Source organism: Lynx canadensis, chromosome D3, assembly GCF_007474595.2.
Source record: "Lynx canadensis isolate LIC74 chromosome D3, mLynCan4.pri.v2, whole genome shotgun sequence".
Lineage (NCBI taxonomy): Eukaryota > Metazoa > Chordata > Mammalia > Carnivora > Felidae > Lynx > Lynx canadensis.
In genome coordinates, this window is record NC_044314.2 from 14,098,095 (window position 1) to 14,115,523 (window position 17,429).

The following is a 17,429-nucleotide window of genomic DNA, read 5'->3' on the forward strand; positions in this document are numbered from 1 at the left end:
GAAATTAGTAACAAGTGTAAGTTGTCTTCAGACACTATATATGGTCATCCTGTGCCACTCACAGCTGGAGTGTAACCCCGATCTTGAGAGGATAGCTAAGTACTGTGTATATCTAAGGCATGTCAAAGGACAGGGCAATGTGACTGAAAAACAGAAGAAACAGACATCGGAAACAGACTCCAAAAGAATCCAGTGACAGAAGTTACTGGACATGGCCTTTAAAATAACAGTGTTTAATAGGTCAGTGACTACAAGAAGATGGGAAATTTGGGGAATGTCCCGAGAAATACAAACAAGAACCACACTTAAATTCTGGAACTGTAAAAGAAACTGAAATTAAGAACTCAACGGATAGTGGGGTGCCTGGGTGGCTCAGTCGGTTGAGCGTCCGACTTCAGCTCAGGTCATGATTTCACGGTTCTTGAGTTCGAGCCCCGCATCAGGCTCTGTGCTGACAGCTCAGAGCCTGGAGCCTGCTTCCGATTCTGTGTCTCCCTCTCTCTCTGACCCTCCCCTGCTTACGCTCTGTCTCTCAAAAAGGAATAAACATTAAAAAAACAATTAAAGAACTCAATGGATAGAAGCAGACACACAAAGTCAGTAAGGAGGAACTTTGGCCAGAAGAAACTAGACTGAAGCTGGAGAAGAAGAAAATACAGAGAACACAGAAAAGCTTAGGAGACACACAGGGCCTGGTGGAAAGTCTAACACACGAAGTACCCCAAGTCTCAGAAGAGAAAACAAGAGAATCAGGTGGAAGCAGTATCTGAAAAGGTAGCGGCCTGGTCTTCTCTAAAATCAAAAGGCATCAGGCTTCAGGCTTAAGAAGTGAAATTCATTCAGGGGCGCCTGGGTGGCGCAGTCGGTTAAGCGTCCGACTTCAGCCAGGTCACGATCTCGCGGTCCGTGAGTTCGAGCCCCGCGTCGGGCTCTGGGCTGATGGCTCAGAGCCTGGAGCCTGTTTCCGATTCTGTGTCTCCCTCTCTCTCTGCCCCTCCCCCGTTCATGCTCTGTCTCTCTCTGTCCCAAAAATAAATAAATGTTGAAAAAAAAAAAAATTTAAAAAAAAAAAGAAGTGAAATTCATTCAAAGACAGCCACAAACAGTATCTTAGAAAAGTGCTCAAAACCAGATGAGAAAATCTTAAAAAGCAATCAGGTTGTGAAAAGCGCATCCACTTCCAAAGAGCAACAAGGCTGAAACAATGAATGCCAGCTGTCTTTGTTAGTTCTCCCCAGAAGGAGAATCTGGGGTGGCATCGTTGATAGGGGAGGTGAGCTCAGGAAGCAAAACAAAAAGTGTGCAGAATGAAAGAGGAAAAGAGGAAAAACCAACTTATAAGGGTCCGTTACTTGTAAGGTTGCCAACATAACAACAGAGGCTCGAACCAGCTGGGACCTCCCAGAATTATCTATCCAAAGGACAGGAAGCTGGAGCCCCCCCAGCAGTTGAATGCTGACCCCCTGGGCAAATTAACTTGCATTTCTGGACTATGCTGGTCTGAGTGTCGACCAGGTCCCCAGAATCAGCCAGGGCCCCGAGGCAGAAGGTGGAAAGTCTTACAGCTTGGGTGGGACAGCGGAAACTTGAAGAGGGTCCTAGAGCCGGGCTGAGGCTATCATGCGAGGGACCAAAGGCATTAAACAGGAAGACAGTAAAAACTGACTTTCAAAGCACTTGCAGAAAGTCACTGCCAACCTAGAATCCTACATCCAGGAAAAGTGCAGGCAAAATAAACATTTTTTCCCCCCAGGTAAAAACAAAGTAAATGCATCAATGGCAGACAGAGCTACAGGAACTACTGCAGTCCTTCAGCAGGAAGGAAACAATCATGGACGGACGCTAAGACACATGGGAAAGAATGAAGGCAGTGGAACGGCAGAATCCAAGTGACAGGTGAAGGTAGGTTTCACAAGGTCTAAACTACAGGGAGAATAATGTACAGGACAACCACAATTTGTAAGGTGGGAGGGGTAAGTGAAATAACAGCGAATAAAGGTCCTCACAGGGGAAGTGCTGCAAGCGCCATTAGTACCAGACCTTAGAGAGTCCAAGATGTAGAATACAATCTCATGACCCCTCGTTACCACTAGAAGAATCGAAAACATTACCTGACTCTCAAAGTTAACAGAACGGAGAAACAGAATAAAACCACCTTACAGCAAGAAAGGAAAGAAAAGGAAGATGACACAGAAAAGGCTGGACAAGTAACAAGCAAACAGTAAAACAGCAGACTTCTAGGCAAACGTCTCAGTGATTAAAGTAAATGTGACACAGTGAATTACAAACGTACAAAGACATTGTTTTAGGAATTAGATACGTACTTCACAAGGGGACTCTTGCCGGTGTGTTTCTTGTGGATTATGGTGTGCTGTAACACATCTACGGTAGAGGAAGAAACGATTATTATACCAAATGCTGCTGCCAAAAATCCAAGAGGATGACGCAACTAATTTATGTGACGGTGACAGGATCACCAGACCATGCAGAACGCTTCTAAGCACTTTTCAAAGAAAACTCTTTAAAGGGGCAACTTTTCAAAAACACGCTACAGTCCTACTGTAATGTAAATGATTTTCTTAACATTTTCTTTTGTCTCGCTTACTTTATTATAAGAATACAGTATCATAATACATCTAAAATACAAACTATGTGTTAACTGTTTACATTTTTGGTAAGGCTTCTGATCAAACAGCAGGCTAGTAATAGTTACGTTTTGGGGGAGTCAGAAGTTATACATGGATTTTTGACTGCAAGGGGGGCAGCGCCCCTTACCGCTCTGTTGTTCAAGGGTCAACTATATTTGCCTCTTTTCATTAAGAAACAAAATATATCACAGAAACACCTGAAGGCCTTTCTCCATTCCACTTGACTTCCTCCCTCTACAGAGATAAACTAGCTGAAGTATTCTACTGCGTGTTTTTATTAAGATTTACCGCACCCGGGTGATACCCAGGTATTTGCTATTACACACAAGGCTGCTGTGAGGACTTCAGTCTCCATCCCCTGAACACACGGACAACAATTTTCATAGCAGCAGAAGTGCTGGGCGGTGGCATGAAATTAATTACTTCCAACCTCACTACACAGTGTCAAATTTCTGTCCAAATGAGTTGTACCAATTTATGTTCCCATCCGCAGCGGATCAGAGCTCCCATTACTTCATACCCCTGGTAATGTCAGACTTGAAAATGTTCTACCAATTCGGGGAGCGTGAAATGATATCTCGTTGTTTTTACAGTGTGCATTTTTCAGACTACTTGTGAGGCTAAACACTGCTTAATTGCCATTCACATTTCCTCTTCCATGAATTAACTATCTTTATCTTTTGTCCTTACTGTCAATTAGACTGATGCTCTGAGTTTTTGGATGAATATTTCTATTGTCTGGGTATAGTCTTTCTTCAACTGTGAATAGCCTGTAAATATCTTCTGCCTGTTTTTTGGTTACAAGTTCAGTTTTATTTTAGAAAAAAGATCTCCACCACGGTCACGTTCTGCTTTGTCAAGAAAGCCTTCTTGTCCCAGGTTATTAACATTTAAAAGTTCAGTTTTACATTTTATATACTACATTAAGTTTATATGTACTTATCTTTTGTTACTTACTTGAAATTTTTGTGCATGATGTAAGTAGGGATCTAATTATATAATATTTTTTCAACTGGAAAGCCAGCCAACATCATTTATTGAATAGTCTATTTTTTCCTCACTTATTTATAATGCCACCTGTCACATTCCAAGTTTCCATATGTCTGTTTCTTGGCTCCTTAATCTGTTCTAATGGTCTGCCTATCCTTGTGCCTATATCAGGCAAAATGACTTATTCCAGTGAATCCACACTTACCTTCTTCTTGACTTGAAGCTTCTGAGCTGTCTTCCTTTAAGTGTTCTAATATTTTAGAAGTCTTCAGAGAGGACTGTAAGTTATCTGCAGGAAGTATTCAATACCAATTAACTTTTTAGGAAAAAGGTAATAAAGAAAACACACAGAATGATTCCTTCTGTCCCAAGAAGAGGAGAGTGGTGAGTCAGTGGTAAAGAGAACATTTCTACTAGTTAGGGCCTTTACAACACCAAGGTGACACAGCACAGAACACTGGACTGGGAGTGGGGACCCTGAATCACAGAGCCTGCTCTCCCCATGAAAACCACAGGTCTGGAGCAAGGGGCTTCACCTCCACCAGCCCCAGGGGCTCACGCGCAATAGGAGGAGATGCACCAGATTAGTGCTTCTCAGACATCGGTGGTGTGGGAAGGCTTTTCAAATTTCTAATGTGTTGTGAAGCATTCCTTTTATAAAATATAAGCAGGTGTGGCAATGTCCAACTGCTACAAAGCCTCTCAAGTGTCCACCGTGAGTTTCTATTCTATTACAGAGCAGTGGCCCACGGGGCACATTCTGAAAGCCCCGGACTAGTCCTCAGGTAAGGTGCAGACTGGTGGGGTTCCAGACCGCGATATGCTGAAGTCATCTAGGAGTTAACATTTGTTTTCTCAAGTGTCAGGACACAGACTAAGTACTACTGTCTATCCCTGGGGACAAAAGGTAGAGCTGTCATTTTTTTCAAAAAAGTGCAAATGAACTTTGACAACAGTGTGTTCCCTGGTGAAACAATGTGGACATCCTGACCACATTTTCCACACTCCCAAAACATGTCCTTTAATACATTTTAATTTCGCAACAATTTGAGGTCTTCCAATGTACTACTCCCTTTAGCACCATGCATGTAATTTAAATACTGTAAAGCTCTCGTGATTTTTCTCTTATTTATATATGCTACTCACTTGGGCCAGTTTTCCTGGGTCGCCTGTTAAAATCGGAATTAAAAGTTTAACTTTGTGTTTTCGGCATGTGTTAAGCAAACGCTATTTATAGATATTCCTTAAAAAGTACTTCCACTCGGTTCAAGCAGAAGAAAGCACTGACTGTTAGATCTATACAGCTCCAGGGTGATTAGGATTCTCTTTAAAAAACAACCAGCTACTGTCACTGTTCAGACAGAAATTTAACCATGGAGTCACTCATCTCGTCTCATCAACTAGTCATCAAGAATCTCCCACCCTCACCCCCCCCCACACACACATACACACAAGAGAGAGAGAAACTTTAAAAGTTAACCCGTTATCATATCCAATCATATTACTTTTTCTAAATTCTCTTTCTTCCACCTCAAAACGAGCAAATATGCATTTTCTTTCCTCTTTAGGTACAAGAAAATAGGACTCTGTTGATAGCAGAAGGAAAGGTTAAAAAAATAAACAGCCACTTGCCATAATGGCTGTGCTTTAAGTTAGCACATTCTCCTAAAGCCCACATCAATGTTCCTGGCAAAATATTTGTTTAAAAAGGCAGCTGAGATAGATGTGCATAGAAGCACACATAAGGCTGACTGTGAGGAAGGATGAAACATGAGGGCAAAAGCAACTTACAGGAACAGAAGGAAAAAAATGGGGGAAATCTTCAGGAGGTAATATTTCAGTTGGCTCTTAAAACAGGTGTGATTTTAATAGGCTGTGCCAAAAGGAAGGACATTTAAAAGTTCAGGTGCAGAATGAGCCAAGACACTGGGACAGGAAATGGCAGGTATACTGAGTAGATGCCAAGCCTTCAAGCAGCCAGAGCCTGAGAGACTAGCAATGAGGCACAAGGAGGCTCACGGCAGGGCTTGAATTTCAAATCAAACTTTTAAGGTTTGGAAGAGGAGATTAACCAACTGATCCCTGAGGTAATCCTGGCGTAGGTTAAAGTCAAGTGAGAAACCAGAACCGGAGACATGAGTGAGGAGGCTTTGTGCAAGGTGTGCATGGAAGAAAGGCTTAACAGCCCACAACGGACTGGTAAGGAGGGGCAGAAAGGAAGGCACCCCCTGTCCGGCATGGCTGGGCCTGTAAATGACTGAATGTGAAGAGGAAAAGTGGAAAGAGTAACGCCCGGTTTCCAGCCAGGGAGGCTACGGAGGTCACTACGGGAACACGGGAACACGGGACCCGGGAGGAAAGGCAGATTCTAAGAGGTGACACCCCCCGTGCCCGGCAGGGCAGCACCTCCGAAGCCTGTACACCAGGTGACAAGGCCCTGGAGGACCCAGTATGTCCACGAGATGGAGACAGCTGGCCTTTCCCTTGCAATCAGTCTGTTTTGTGACTTTAGCTTTGACACACTATTTTCTGTAAAACTGCAGTGTCAATTTCACTGAAAACTACACGTTTCTTAATCGTAGGCCGCTATTCCTCAACTGCCAGCGCCATACAAGGCAGCACAGTGAAACAGGAACGCTAAGCAAGAACACATCCGATTTCTAGAGAGGAGAAGACGCTTACTGAGGCTGTGCAGAGGGTCTGGTGATATGGACTGAAAGAAGCTGTGCACTTTCTGACTCTGTAGAAAAGCTTGGGATGAAGTTGAAAATAGCTGCCTGCACATAAAAGAAAAGAGAGGTGTTAATTTCACGTAATATAAACCCACAAGAGTCTCAGTTTAGACTGTAAGGCAAATTTATGTGGCAGTTTAATTCAGTATTATAAGGACATTGGGGGCGCTTGGGTAGCTCACTCGGTTAAGCGTCTGACTCTTGGTTTTGGCTCAGGTTATGATCTCACGGTTCGTGAGTTCGAGCCCCAAGCGCTCTAAGCTGACAGCGTAGGGCCTGCTTGGGATTCTCTCTCCCCCTCTCTGCCCCTCCCTTGCTTGCATGTGTGCATGCGCTCTCTCAAAATAAACAAACAAAAAAAAATACTTTTTTTCTGAGGAAAAGAATATTATTTTCTAATGTATTTCCCATAGGAAGAAGTGAATAAAAGTTAAACTTATTTGCAAATATCTGGTAAATGGGCTTATTTTTAATTTTCTTTTTTTTTTTTTTTTTAATTTTTTTTTTTTAACGTTTATTTATTTTTGAGACAGAGAGAGACAGAGCATGAACGGGGGAGGGGCAGAGAGAGAGGGAGACACAGAATCTGAAACAGGCTCCAGGCTCTGAGCCATCAGCACAGAGCCCGATGCGGGGCTCGAACTCACGGACCGCGAGATCGTGACCTGAGCCGAAGTCGGCCACTTAACCGACTGAGCCACCCAGGCGCCCCTATTTTTAATTTTCTATAATCTAGTGGCATGGTTTCACTTCTGGCAATTAAAAAAAAAAAAAAAAAAGTTATTTCAGCCTTTTGTCCAAGTGGCCCAATAGCTATCTTTCTGCCAGATAAGAACTGCAATTCCTTTACTCTTCTTCACAGGTGTTCCTTTTCATCACATGGCTGTACATGGAGGAGCCTTCCCACACTCTGAACCTAAGAGCTGGGGTGCTAGGAGTCCTGGAAACTATGGAATGCAGTGTCTGGTCAGACAAGTATTACTACATCCCAAGGCCTGACTAGCTGATGATTCACTCCACTATGTATCCTTCCCATGATTCTAAGCTGTTATCTTTGAAAATCAGCTTTCCTCACCTTTTACTAGTGTAATTAAAAGATTCAAACTCAAGTCTTCTCTACAAAACGGACCTTGCAATAAGGGATATAGTTACATCACAGAAACTAATGGAAAGTTTCCTCAAGGATCTGGATACCAGCTCCACCACATAAAAGCTGATCTACTCTAAATAAGTTACTTAGCCTTCGAGCGTCATTTTCCTCATAGGGAATACTACTAGTTCATCAAGGTTATGACACTCACGCAGTACATAAAGCCATCACCCTACTCAACATACAAATCCACTTCCATTACTTTTGAACACTTTAAATACTCATTTAAAATTCTTAAATTTCTCCCCAAGGTTCCTAACCTGTCATTCAGATTAACTGTCAAGTCATTAAATACCTTATCAAGAGATGACCCTTACAGACCAAAGTCACCTTGTACATTAGGCAAAACTGCTTCTTGGTATGCAGATGTGGAAATAAATATTCAATAGGAAGACAAACGAGAAACGACGAGATGGAAGACAAACGAAGTGAGGAGCTGATCTAAATTCCCAAGTCTGCACACATTACTTGAGACTGGGGACCGAGACCTGAGGGCAGTGGTAGAACCTATGACCCATTTACTTTCACAAACCAAATGGTCCAAAGACAGACAGACACACCTTTAATTCAAGACTTGAGTCCCGAGAGACAGCTTGGACACCGACTACCAGTCCAAAAATCAACCGCATGTCTGCTGTGGGAATACGGTGCTGTACCTTTAAGCCAAACCGGAGAGAAAGGCACAGGCTTGAAGTCAGAATACAGACTAAAGTCAAGGTTCAGCAACGTATAACCACAAGACAGAAATTACACCTATGTTTGTTTCCAAATCTAACTGGCTAGAAGCTAACATATTAAATTAGAAAAACAAGATTATATATGGACACGACAGAAATTACCCAATCCCCAATGTACATTTCAGTGGCATATTTTCATTTTCCTAACATACAGTGTATCTGGAATGGTATTTATGCAGTGTCCTGGGCCAACCCAATCTCTACTTCTCTTATAAACTCATTTCCTATTTCTCACTTACAATTCCCCCTTCCTTTATCATCGCTACCTTTCTTAAATCACATGAATGATAATCATCCTAATCTAAAATTCACAAATTCACAAACTGAGAATGAGGTGCCCTGACAGCCTATCAATAATGCTGTTGAGACTACAAGCTAGCCACAGAAATCAAAACATTTTTAAGGGAAATATTAGACAATAAACCATTTTTAAAAATAAAATTTTTGAAGAGGAAAATCTTTCCAAGCAGGATATAAAACTCTGAAACCATTAGAGAAAAGATTGATAAATCTGACTATCTAAAAAAAATTAAACTGTCTACACGGCAAAGAAGTAGCAACAAACGGGTCCTTTAACAAATAACTCTTACAAATCAGCAAGACCAATAAAAAGTGGGGAGGACTGAAAAAACCATTCACAAGAAAGTGCACATACAGACTAAATACAGACTCAACTACAGACTAAAATGAGAAAGTCTTCCTCTCTGAGACTAGCAAAGATGAGAGATTGAGAGTATATGTCTGCTGTGTGGTTGCAGAGATACAAACATAAGGAAGGCTTCTGGGGTGTAGAGCGTTGCTACCTCCTTAGAATTTAGAAACATCACTTATTAAAAAATGTATAACTTATGACCAACTTCAATTCTAGAAATTTCTCTTACAGATAAATGTATCAAATGTGTTAAGAAACATATGTGGACATTCCCTGTAATACTGGTTGTAGCAGTTTAAAAATATTCAGACTCCAAACGGCCATAAAACATAATGATTAGTTATGATACAACTAAAAATAGATTATGTAGCAAATAAAAAAGCAGCAGTCTTTTTACATGTACCAATGTGTACATGTATGTATATTTAATGAAAAGATTAAGTGGCAGAAAAGTCTGTATAGGATAATTCAATGTGCACAGTGTAGGAAATATACACAAATGCATAAAATCAAAGTCATGTACGTGCACAGAAAATTTCTGAAAAGTTATGTAAGATTTTTAATGAAGGTTATTTCTAGTGACCAAATTTGGAGAAAGGGCAATTTGAGACTTTTGGCATCACACCTTCCTTTACATTCTTCACGAACAGCTTCAATAGCACCTTTATAAAGGACTTACACACACACACACACACACACACACACACACACACACACACACACGCCTCTGTGATTATCATTGAGGAGAACCCTAAAAGCTGTAATAAGGAGTCAGACATACACTTCTTAATTGTCATCTTGGCCAGGAGCCAAATTTCTAAAAGTGGCTCCTTCGTAGTTTTTCTCCTCTGAAAATCTCCACCTTATAGAAAAGTTGCAAATATGGTAAAAAATCTATTTCTGAACCATAAATAACTCATCTCTGACACCCCAACACCCGGTAAGACATTAGCATTTCCTACAAAGACATCCCTACTGCAATCATATCAGGACACTAACACTGAAAAGTGAATACCTAATCCTCAGAGCCCATTTAAGTTCTGCCAGCTAATTCCTAAGTGTCCTTTTCACCACAAAGGCCCAGCTGCCACCACAGCTCCTCATGGTGTTAAGAGGTCAGGCCCTGTAGTTTGTGGAATGGTCCCGATGTGGGTCTGTCTGATGTTTCCTCACAGCAGGAACGTAACAAGGCTAGGCTGTGTTCTTTTGTTACAGCCTATTGTGTGCTAATTCTGACTGACCCCCTCACTCATCAAGTTCAAGGTAGGGATTAAAGTGGTATCTGTCAGGTTTCTCCACTCCAAAGCCACTCTTCCTCCCTTTATGAATAATAAGCATTATTTTGTGGGAAAGGACTTTGATACTGTAAATATCCTCAAATGTTCAATCTATTCATTTATTATTTACATTAACATGGACTCATGGTTTCCTATTTTATTCAATATTACTGTTTTATTTATTTAGATGTTCGATTTGCTCCAGATCTGACCACTAGGAGCCCCTTCAAACTGGCTTCTGTGTCCTTTTGACCAAACCACTTAATTCTTTGAGCACTTCCTTGCTTTTGGGTACAAGAGGCTCATCTTGTACTTTTCCTGCCCTGGCCCTGCAATCGGCTTTTTCCTCCAACGAACCCTAGTTGTGCTCCTTGGTGGAGAATGGTATCATAAGTCAAGCTCTGGACACCAGGTATTCCCACTGCTACAGGCTATGGCTGCTTCCAGACCCTGTCTTTCTTTCCTTTCTTCTTTTTATATGTTTATTTATTTACTGTGAGAGGAGCACAAAGGAGTCACGAGTTGGGGAGGGGCAGAGATAGGGAGAGAGAGAAAACCAAGCAGGCTCCACACTGTCAGCATAGAGACCGACGTGGGTGGGGCTTGAACCTACAAACAGGGAGATCATGACCTGAGCCAGATGCTTAACTGTCGAGCCACCCAGATGCCCCCAGACCCTTTCAATAAACAGAGCCAGGGAATATATGTGTACACACACAACCATATTTCTGTATCTTCCTATATATACCCCAAATCATGATACACCCAATATCTTCAATTCCAATCAGACACTTCAGGGTTCATTCTAGTTTTTTCTTTTCTATAGTGTAACTCCCTTCTCCAACAGAGAGACACTTGGTCCTCACTATTCTTAACATACTAATTAGGTCAACTCCCCATGGTAATGCTTTCCCACTGATGCCCTACCCACCTCCCGTGTATGTGCCCTCCTGACACCAGCAGAGCTCGAATGCCCTGCCAGCTGCCTCTCAGGTGCACGCCCTCTGAAACACTGTGCCAGCCTCCCAGCACCATCCCCATGACTGAATGACTCCTCCTTCCACTTGGGGTCCCTTTGCTAGTCCATTAGGGCACACGCCCTAAAACCATTGCTGCTGACTGCCTTGCTCTGTTCCACTGAGTGGCTTTATGACTTTCTTGTTCAGGAGGGGCGGGGGGAAAAGAGGACAGGAACTGATGATCACTCTTTAAAAGTCAAGTCCTACACAAAACCTAGACACTGATATTCCTGAGACTTGAACCATAGTTCAGCATAGCTCCCAGAGCACACATGCATGAAGTTTTAAAGTAACAGATTAAGCTGAATAATAAATATCTGAGAACGTGGAGGAGTATTTCAGAAATAGTACCAGGGGGAGGAAAACCAGATCTATCAGCTATGAACAAACTATAAAATTCTAATAATTAAAAAGTGATCCTGGAACAAGAATGAGATTGTCGCAAGGAAAAATCCATGAACAGGTTACATACCTATGAATGAAGGCAATCAGTAATATAGGAAAGAATCAATTCACTGTTTGGAAAGAAAAATAGATTTAGATCCTGACTTCACTTGGTACAACAATATAAATCCAAACCGATGAAAGGAACAATAAGAGAAACTATCACATACACAAAAAGTACACTGATCGTGTTTCGAAAGATGGATAGCCTCAAGCTTTTTTAAGTAAGTGAATATATGTGGCCCAAACTCAAAGGTTACCAAGTGACCAGCCAGTCTCATTCCTATTGTCAGAGCCCCTCTTCTTCCCTTGACGCAAGCCTCTCTGCTATTTTATTGCTTATTTTTCAGAGATAATCTTTGCACACAAACATGTACATATCCTTTAAAACAGTGACATTCTACTAGCTGTTCTCACCTTGCTCTTGCTCTCTATTGTTCTTTTTCAATAAGGCCACACGGTATTCCAGTGAATGAATGTCCCATGAGTTAACCAAGTCTCCACCAACATCTAGCTGTTTCTAGTCTTTTGTAGTCAAATATTACAACAGTAAACATCTGAAACACTCATCTTTGCATACAGTGGGAATACACTTGTACGATAAATTACAAGAAGTGGAAGTCGTCAAAGGTTATCTGCACTTAAGTTGTGATATCGCCAAACGGCTTTCCATAGAAATTTTACCAGTTTATGTAACTGGCCATGAGTACCTACCAAACTTCTGGATCTGTGCATATTCAACAGGTTGAACAGAAACTCACGTAAGGTGAAAAACTTGTACCCTGAAAACTGTAAGACACTGAGACGACACAAATAAATGGGAAGATAGATAGTCCATGCTTACTGATTAGAAGAATATTGTTAAAATGTCTATACTTCCCAAAGCAATCTACAAATTCAATGTAATCCTATATCCAATAGTATTTTTCATAGAACTAAAACAAATCCCACTGAAACATATGGAACCAACAAAAACCCCAAACAGCCTAGGCAAACTTGAGAAAGATGAATAAACCTAGAAGTATCACAAGCCCAGATTTCAAACTATATTACAAAGCTACAGTAATCAAAACAGTATGGTAACACAGATGCACAGTTCAATGGAACAGAATACAGAGCCCAGAAATAAACTCACACTTTTAAGGGCAATTAATTTATGACAAGGGACACAAGAACACACAACAGGAAAAAGACAGTCTCTTCAATAAATGGTACTGGGAAACTGCACAGCTTTGTGCAAAAGAATGAAAATGTACCATTTTCCTAAGCCATACACAAAAATTTGGTGTAATAAACTCAAAACAGATTAAAGATCTAAACGTGAGATAGGAAACCATAAAACTTCTAAAAGGAAACATAGACAGTAAACTCTTGGACACTGGCCTTAGCAATATTTCTCTGGATCAGTCTCCTCAGGCAAGGGAAACAAAAGCAAGAATAAACTATTGGTACTACATCAAAACAAAAAGCTTCTGCACAGGGGCACCTGGATGGCTCAGTTGGTTAAGCATCTGATTCTTGGTTTCAGCTGAGGTAATGATCTCATCAGGCTCAGCACTGCTGGTGTGGAGCCTGCTTGAGATTCTCTCTCTGCCCCTTCCCCTCACGTGCGTGCGCACGCACGCTCTCTCTCTTTCTCAAAATAAACTTAAAAAATAAAGCTTACACACAGCAAAAGCAATCATTAACAAAATGAAAAGGCAACCCTACTGAATGGGTGAAGAAATTTGCAAATGATATATCCAGTAAGGGGCTAGTAACCAAAATATATAAAGAACTTCTAGAACTCAACACCAAAAAACCCACAAATAATCTGCTTAAAAATGGGCAGAGGACCTGAGCATATGTTTGCCAAAGAAAACACACTGATGGCCAACAGACACATGAAAAGATGTTCAATATCACTAATCACCAGGGAAATGCAAATCAAGACCCAATGATATCATCCTATGCCAGTCAGAACGGCTAGTATCACAAAGACAAGAATAACAAGTGTTAGTGAGAATGTGGAGAAAAGGGAACCCTTATGCACTGTTGGTGGGAATGTAAACTGGTGCAGCCATTATGGAAAAGAGTAATGGAAAACAGTATGAAAGTGTCTTAAAATATTAAAAATAGAAATATCATACAATCCAGTAATACCACTTCTGGATATTTAGCCAAAGAAAATGAAAACACTAATTTGAAGAGATACATGCAGCCCTGTATTTACTGCAGCCTTATTCAAAATAGCCAAGACACGGAGGCAACCTAAGTGCCCATCAATAGATGAATAAAGAAGATGTGGTATACAGAATGAAATATTACTCAGCCATTGAAAGAGAATGCCATCTTGCCATTTGGGACAACATGGATGCACCTAGAGGGTATTATATTAAGTGAAGTAAGCCTGAAAAAGACAAATACCATACGATTTCACTTATATGTGGAATCTAAAAAACAAATGAACAAACCAACAGAAACAGGCTCACATACAGAGAACAAACTGGTGGTTACCAAGGGGAGGGGGTAGAGGGATGGGTGAAATAGGCAAAGGGGACTAACAGGTACAAACTTCCAGTTATAAAATAAATAAGTCATGGGATGAAAAACAGAGCACAGACTATCGCCACTAATATTGTAATAACTCCGTATGGTGACAGATGGTAGCTACACAATTTGTGCTAAGTGTACTGTATTATACATAATTGTCAAATCACTGTTACATACGTGAAACTAACACAATATTGGATGTCAACTACATATTTCAATTAAAACTAAATTTGGAAAATTTTTTAAATTTTAATATTTATTTATTATTGAGTGAGACAGAGCACAAGCAGGGGAGGGGACACAGAATCCCAAGCAGGCTCCAGGCTCTGAGCTATCAGCACAGAGCCCACCACAGGGCTTGAACCCACTGACCACAAGATCATGACCTGAGCCGAAGTCGGACGCTCAACCAGCTGAGCTACCCAGGTGCCCCTTAATTCAGAAAATTTTTAAATTAAAAATGTTTTAAATGTAGTAGCCACCTAAAAAATCAAAACTCAAGGTTTTAATTTGTATTTCTGATTATGAGCTTTTCATATGTTCAAATGATACCTAAAAGTCCAGTTTCTCTGTGCTATTTGTTCATATATGCTCCCATTTTCTCCCTTGCTTTGGACTATTAGTTTTCATTACATTATTGATTTTTAGGAGGTTTTTTTTTAATAAGAAAGAAGTTATTATAAGTATTTTTTCCCTGAATTTGAAGTTTGTCTTCACTTTGTTTGTAGTATATTTTGTTCTTTAAATTATGTAGAAGTTGGATTTCTGAATACTTAAATTTCCATTTTTAATGGTTTCTAGGTATCATGACACTTAGTAAAAATTTTTTTCATACACATACTAGAAATTTCACATTTTCTTTCTTGCATTTAAATCTCTGAGCCATCTAGATTTAACTTTGATGTAATGAATGACACATAGTTCCAGCCTAACTTTCCCCCCATATATCTACAGTGATGTACCTAACATTTAATAAACAACCTACGAATGACTTTCTTTAGTGAAGAGATAAACAGAAACATAGAAACAAAGACTGACAAACCTAACAGAATATTCTAAACTTCATTTCAAAAATCATCACTAACTGGGTGACTGAATGGCTCAGTTAAGCATCTGACTCCTGACTTCAGCTCAGGTCATGATCCCACAGTTCGTGAGTTTGAGCCCCGCATTAGGCCTGCATTGCCAGAGCAGAGCCTGCTTGGGATTCTGTCTCCTCCTCTCTCTGCCCCTCCCCTGCTCGCTCTCTCTCTCTCTCCAAATAAATAAACTTAAAAAAAAAAAAAAATCATCACTAACTGAAAAATACTATATTACTAAAGATAAGTTGTAAAAACCACTAAGATTCAAAAAGATAAATTGATAAAGGACAGCTGATCTTACAAAATATAAAAATGGCTAAACTTACAAAAAAGATACTGAATTTCACTAATAAAGAAAATGAAAATTAAGCCAATGAGATCATCATTCACCTGTCAAATTAGCAAATCTTTTTTAAGTGATACTCAAAGCTAGTCAAGCTGTGATAAACAAGGAAGTTCAAACACTAAGAACATGTACTCCTACTTACATAACTTTTTCATTAAAATAATAATAATATATGTGTTATTAGGGATCCTAAAAGAGGATCCTACTCTTTATATCAGTAAATCAATTTCAAAGAATCTCTCTTCAGTAATTACTCATAAATCTGGAAAATGTTTTAGGCACAAAAATGGTCAAAACTCTGGAAAATACCCCAGAAAATGGTCTTTCTTCCTCAATACAGAGAAAGAGTCAGAGGAATGATGTACGGCCAGATGGGGAAGATATTCTGTAGCCACTCGAAATGATCTTGAAGAATTAAATAAAAAATGCTTAGAATCTGAGAACATAGGATAGAAAACTGCACATCTAATATTACAGGCAAAACAAAAAAAAAAAGGAAAAATGAAAAAGGCCAATATTAACATAGGATAGAAAACTGCACATCTAATATTACAGGCAAAACAAAAAAAAAAAAGGAAAAATGAAAAAGGCCAATATTAAGTTATTTGAATAACTGTCATCTTTTCATTACTTTTCTGTGTCTTCCAAATGTTCTACGTCGAGCAGTTGTCAGATTTACCAAGAAAGCCCCAAACTACCTAAATACACTGAATGACTATATGGAACACTGTAACACAACAAGATTGTATTATATTTTATCACTCTGAATTGGAGCAGTATGCAATAGAACTCTGAGGCTACTACTGGTCAGCCACGGGATCTCGGGCAAGGTCAGGAGCTCGGTTTGAACCCGAGGCCTAGCAGCACGCAGCGTCAGGCTGGAACAAAGCGCACCCTGAAGCCAGCACAGCCAGGGTAGCGGCACACAGCGATCTGCTCCCGAAGACGTAAAGATGCACACTCTGTGGCTCCCCACACCCCACAGGCTGCCATTCGGCATCCTCACTCCCTCCTCCAGCGCAGATGCCCCTCCACCCCCCCCCCCAAGTGTCACAGCTGGAGAAGCTCCCTCCTGAGCCACTTCAGAGGCAGTGGTCTGAGAGCCTGCTCGACGAGCACTCCACGGACCACGAGCATCTCTGCAGCCTACCGGAATCCCAGGACAGTGCACACGGCGGGACTGTGGAGTCTGAATCTGCACCTCAACGACATCCCCAGGGATGCATAAGCCCATGACTTCTGAGTAGCGCAGGAGACCCAGGAATTCAACCAACTCTTCCTCACCATCACCACCCACCCTCACCGGCCTCAACCCTGGAAAGCTGTGACCACGCCCTAGCGCTCCTGTTCTTTCTCTGAACCTTCCTGCCGTGCCCTCTGCGAGGCCCCACGTATCCGGGCTCTTTAAGGAACAGATCTGCACCTCCTTATTCAGACCAAAATCCCACTAGCCCCTGGGGTCTGGCTGTCCTCACGGCCCGTTCGGGTGGGGTGCCCATTCCCCACTCACAAGGGCTGCAAGGGTGGGGGCACCCCCTCAAAGCCGCCTTTCAGCCACTCCACCTGCCAAGGTGGTCACACACCTACCTTCTGGTCGTGTTCCCACATTCGTACTCAGCTTGGCCCCCGCCTGTCTCCTCCACCCCCAGCGTTCCATAGTCCTGGGGGACTTCAAACTCCACGTGGGTGAGCGGCAAACCCTTCGAGCTCTTTGCTTGGCTGCCTTTCCACCAGTGACCTCTGTCTTCCATCTCCTCTCTTATTCCAGTCATTTACTTCCACACGCACATCCTGGACCTTGTCACACGATGAACAAATGG

The 17,429-nt window shown here is 41.3% G+C and overlaps 1 protein-coding gene across 2 annotated transcripts in view; it reads right to left on the minus strand.

The window, feature by feature from the left end:
• The window catches only part of ZCCHC2 (zinc finger CCHC-type containing 2), a 62,803-nt gene that overhangs the window by 17,896 nt on the left and 27,478 nt on the right, over positions 1-17,429 (minus strand). For both annotated transcript variants that reach the window (XR_003973115.1, XM_030335732.1), the window contains exons 6-8: positions 6,321-6,415; positions 3,844-3,927; positions 2,325-2,382 (exon numbers count right to left, since the gene is read on the minus strand). Coding sequence is in view for 1 of the 2 variants with exons in the window: in XM_030335732.1 (XP_030191592.1) it covers positions 2,325-2,382; positions 3,844-3,927; positions 6,321-6,415 (237 nt within the window). In the remaining variant the exon portion in view is untranslated. The remainder of the gene's footprint in view (positions 1-2,324; positions 2,383-3,843; positions 3,928-6,320; positions 6,416-17,429) is intronic.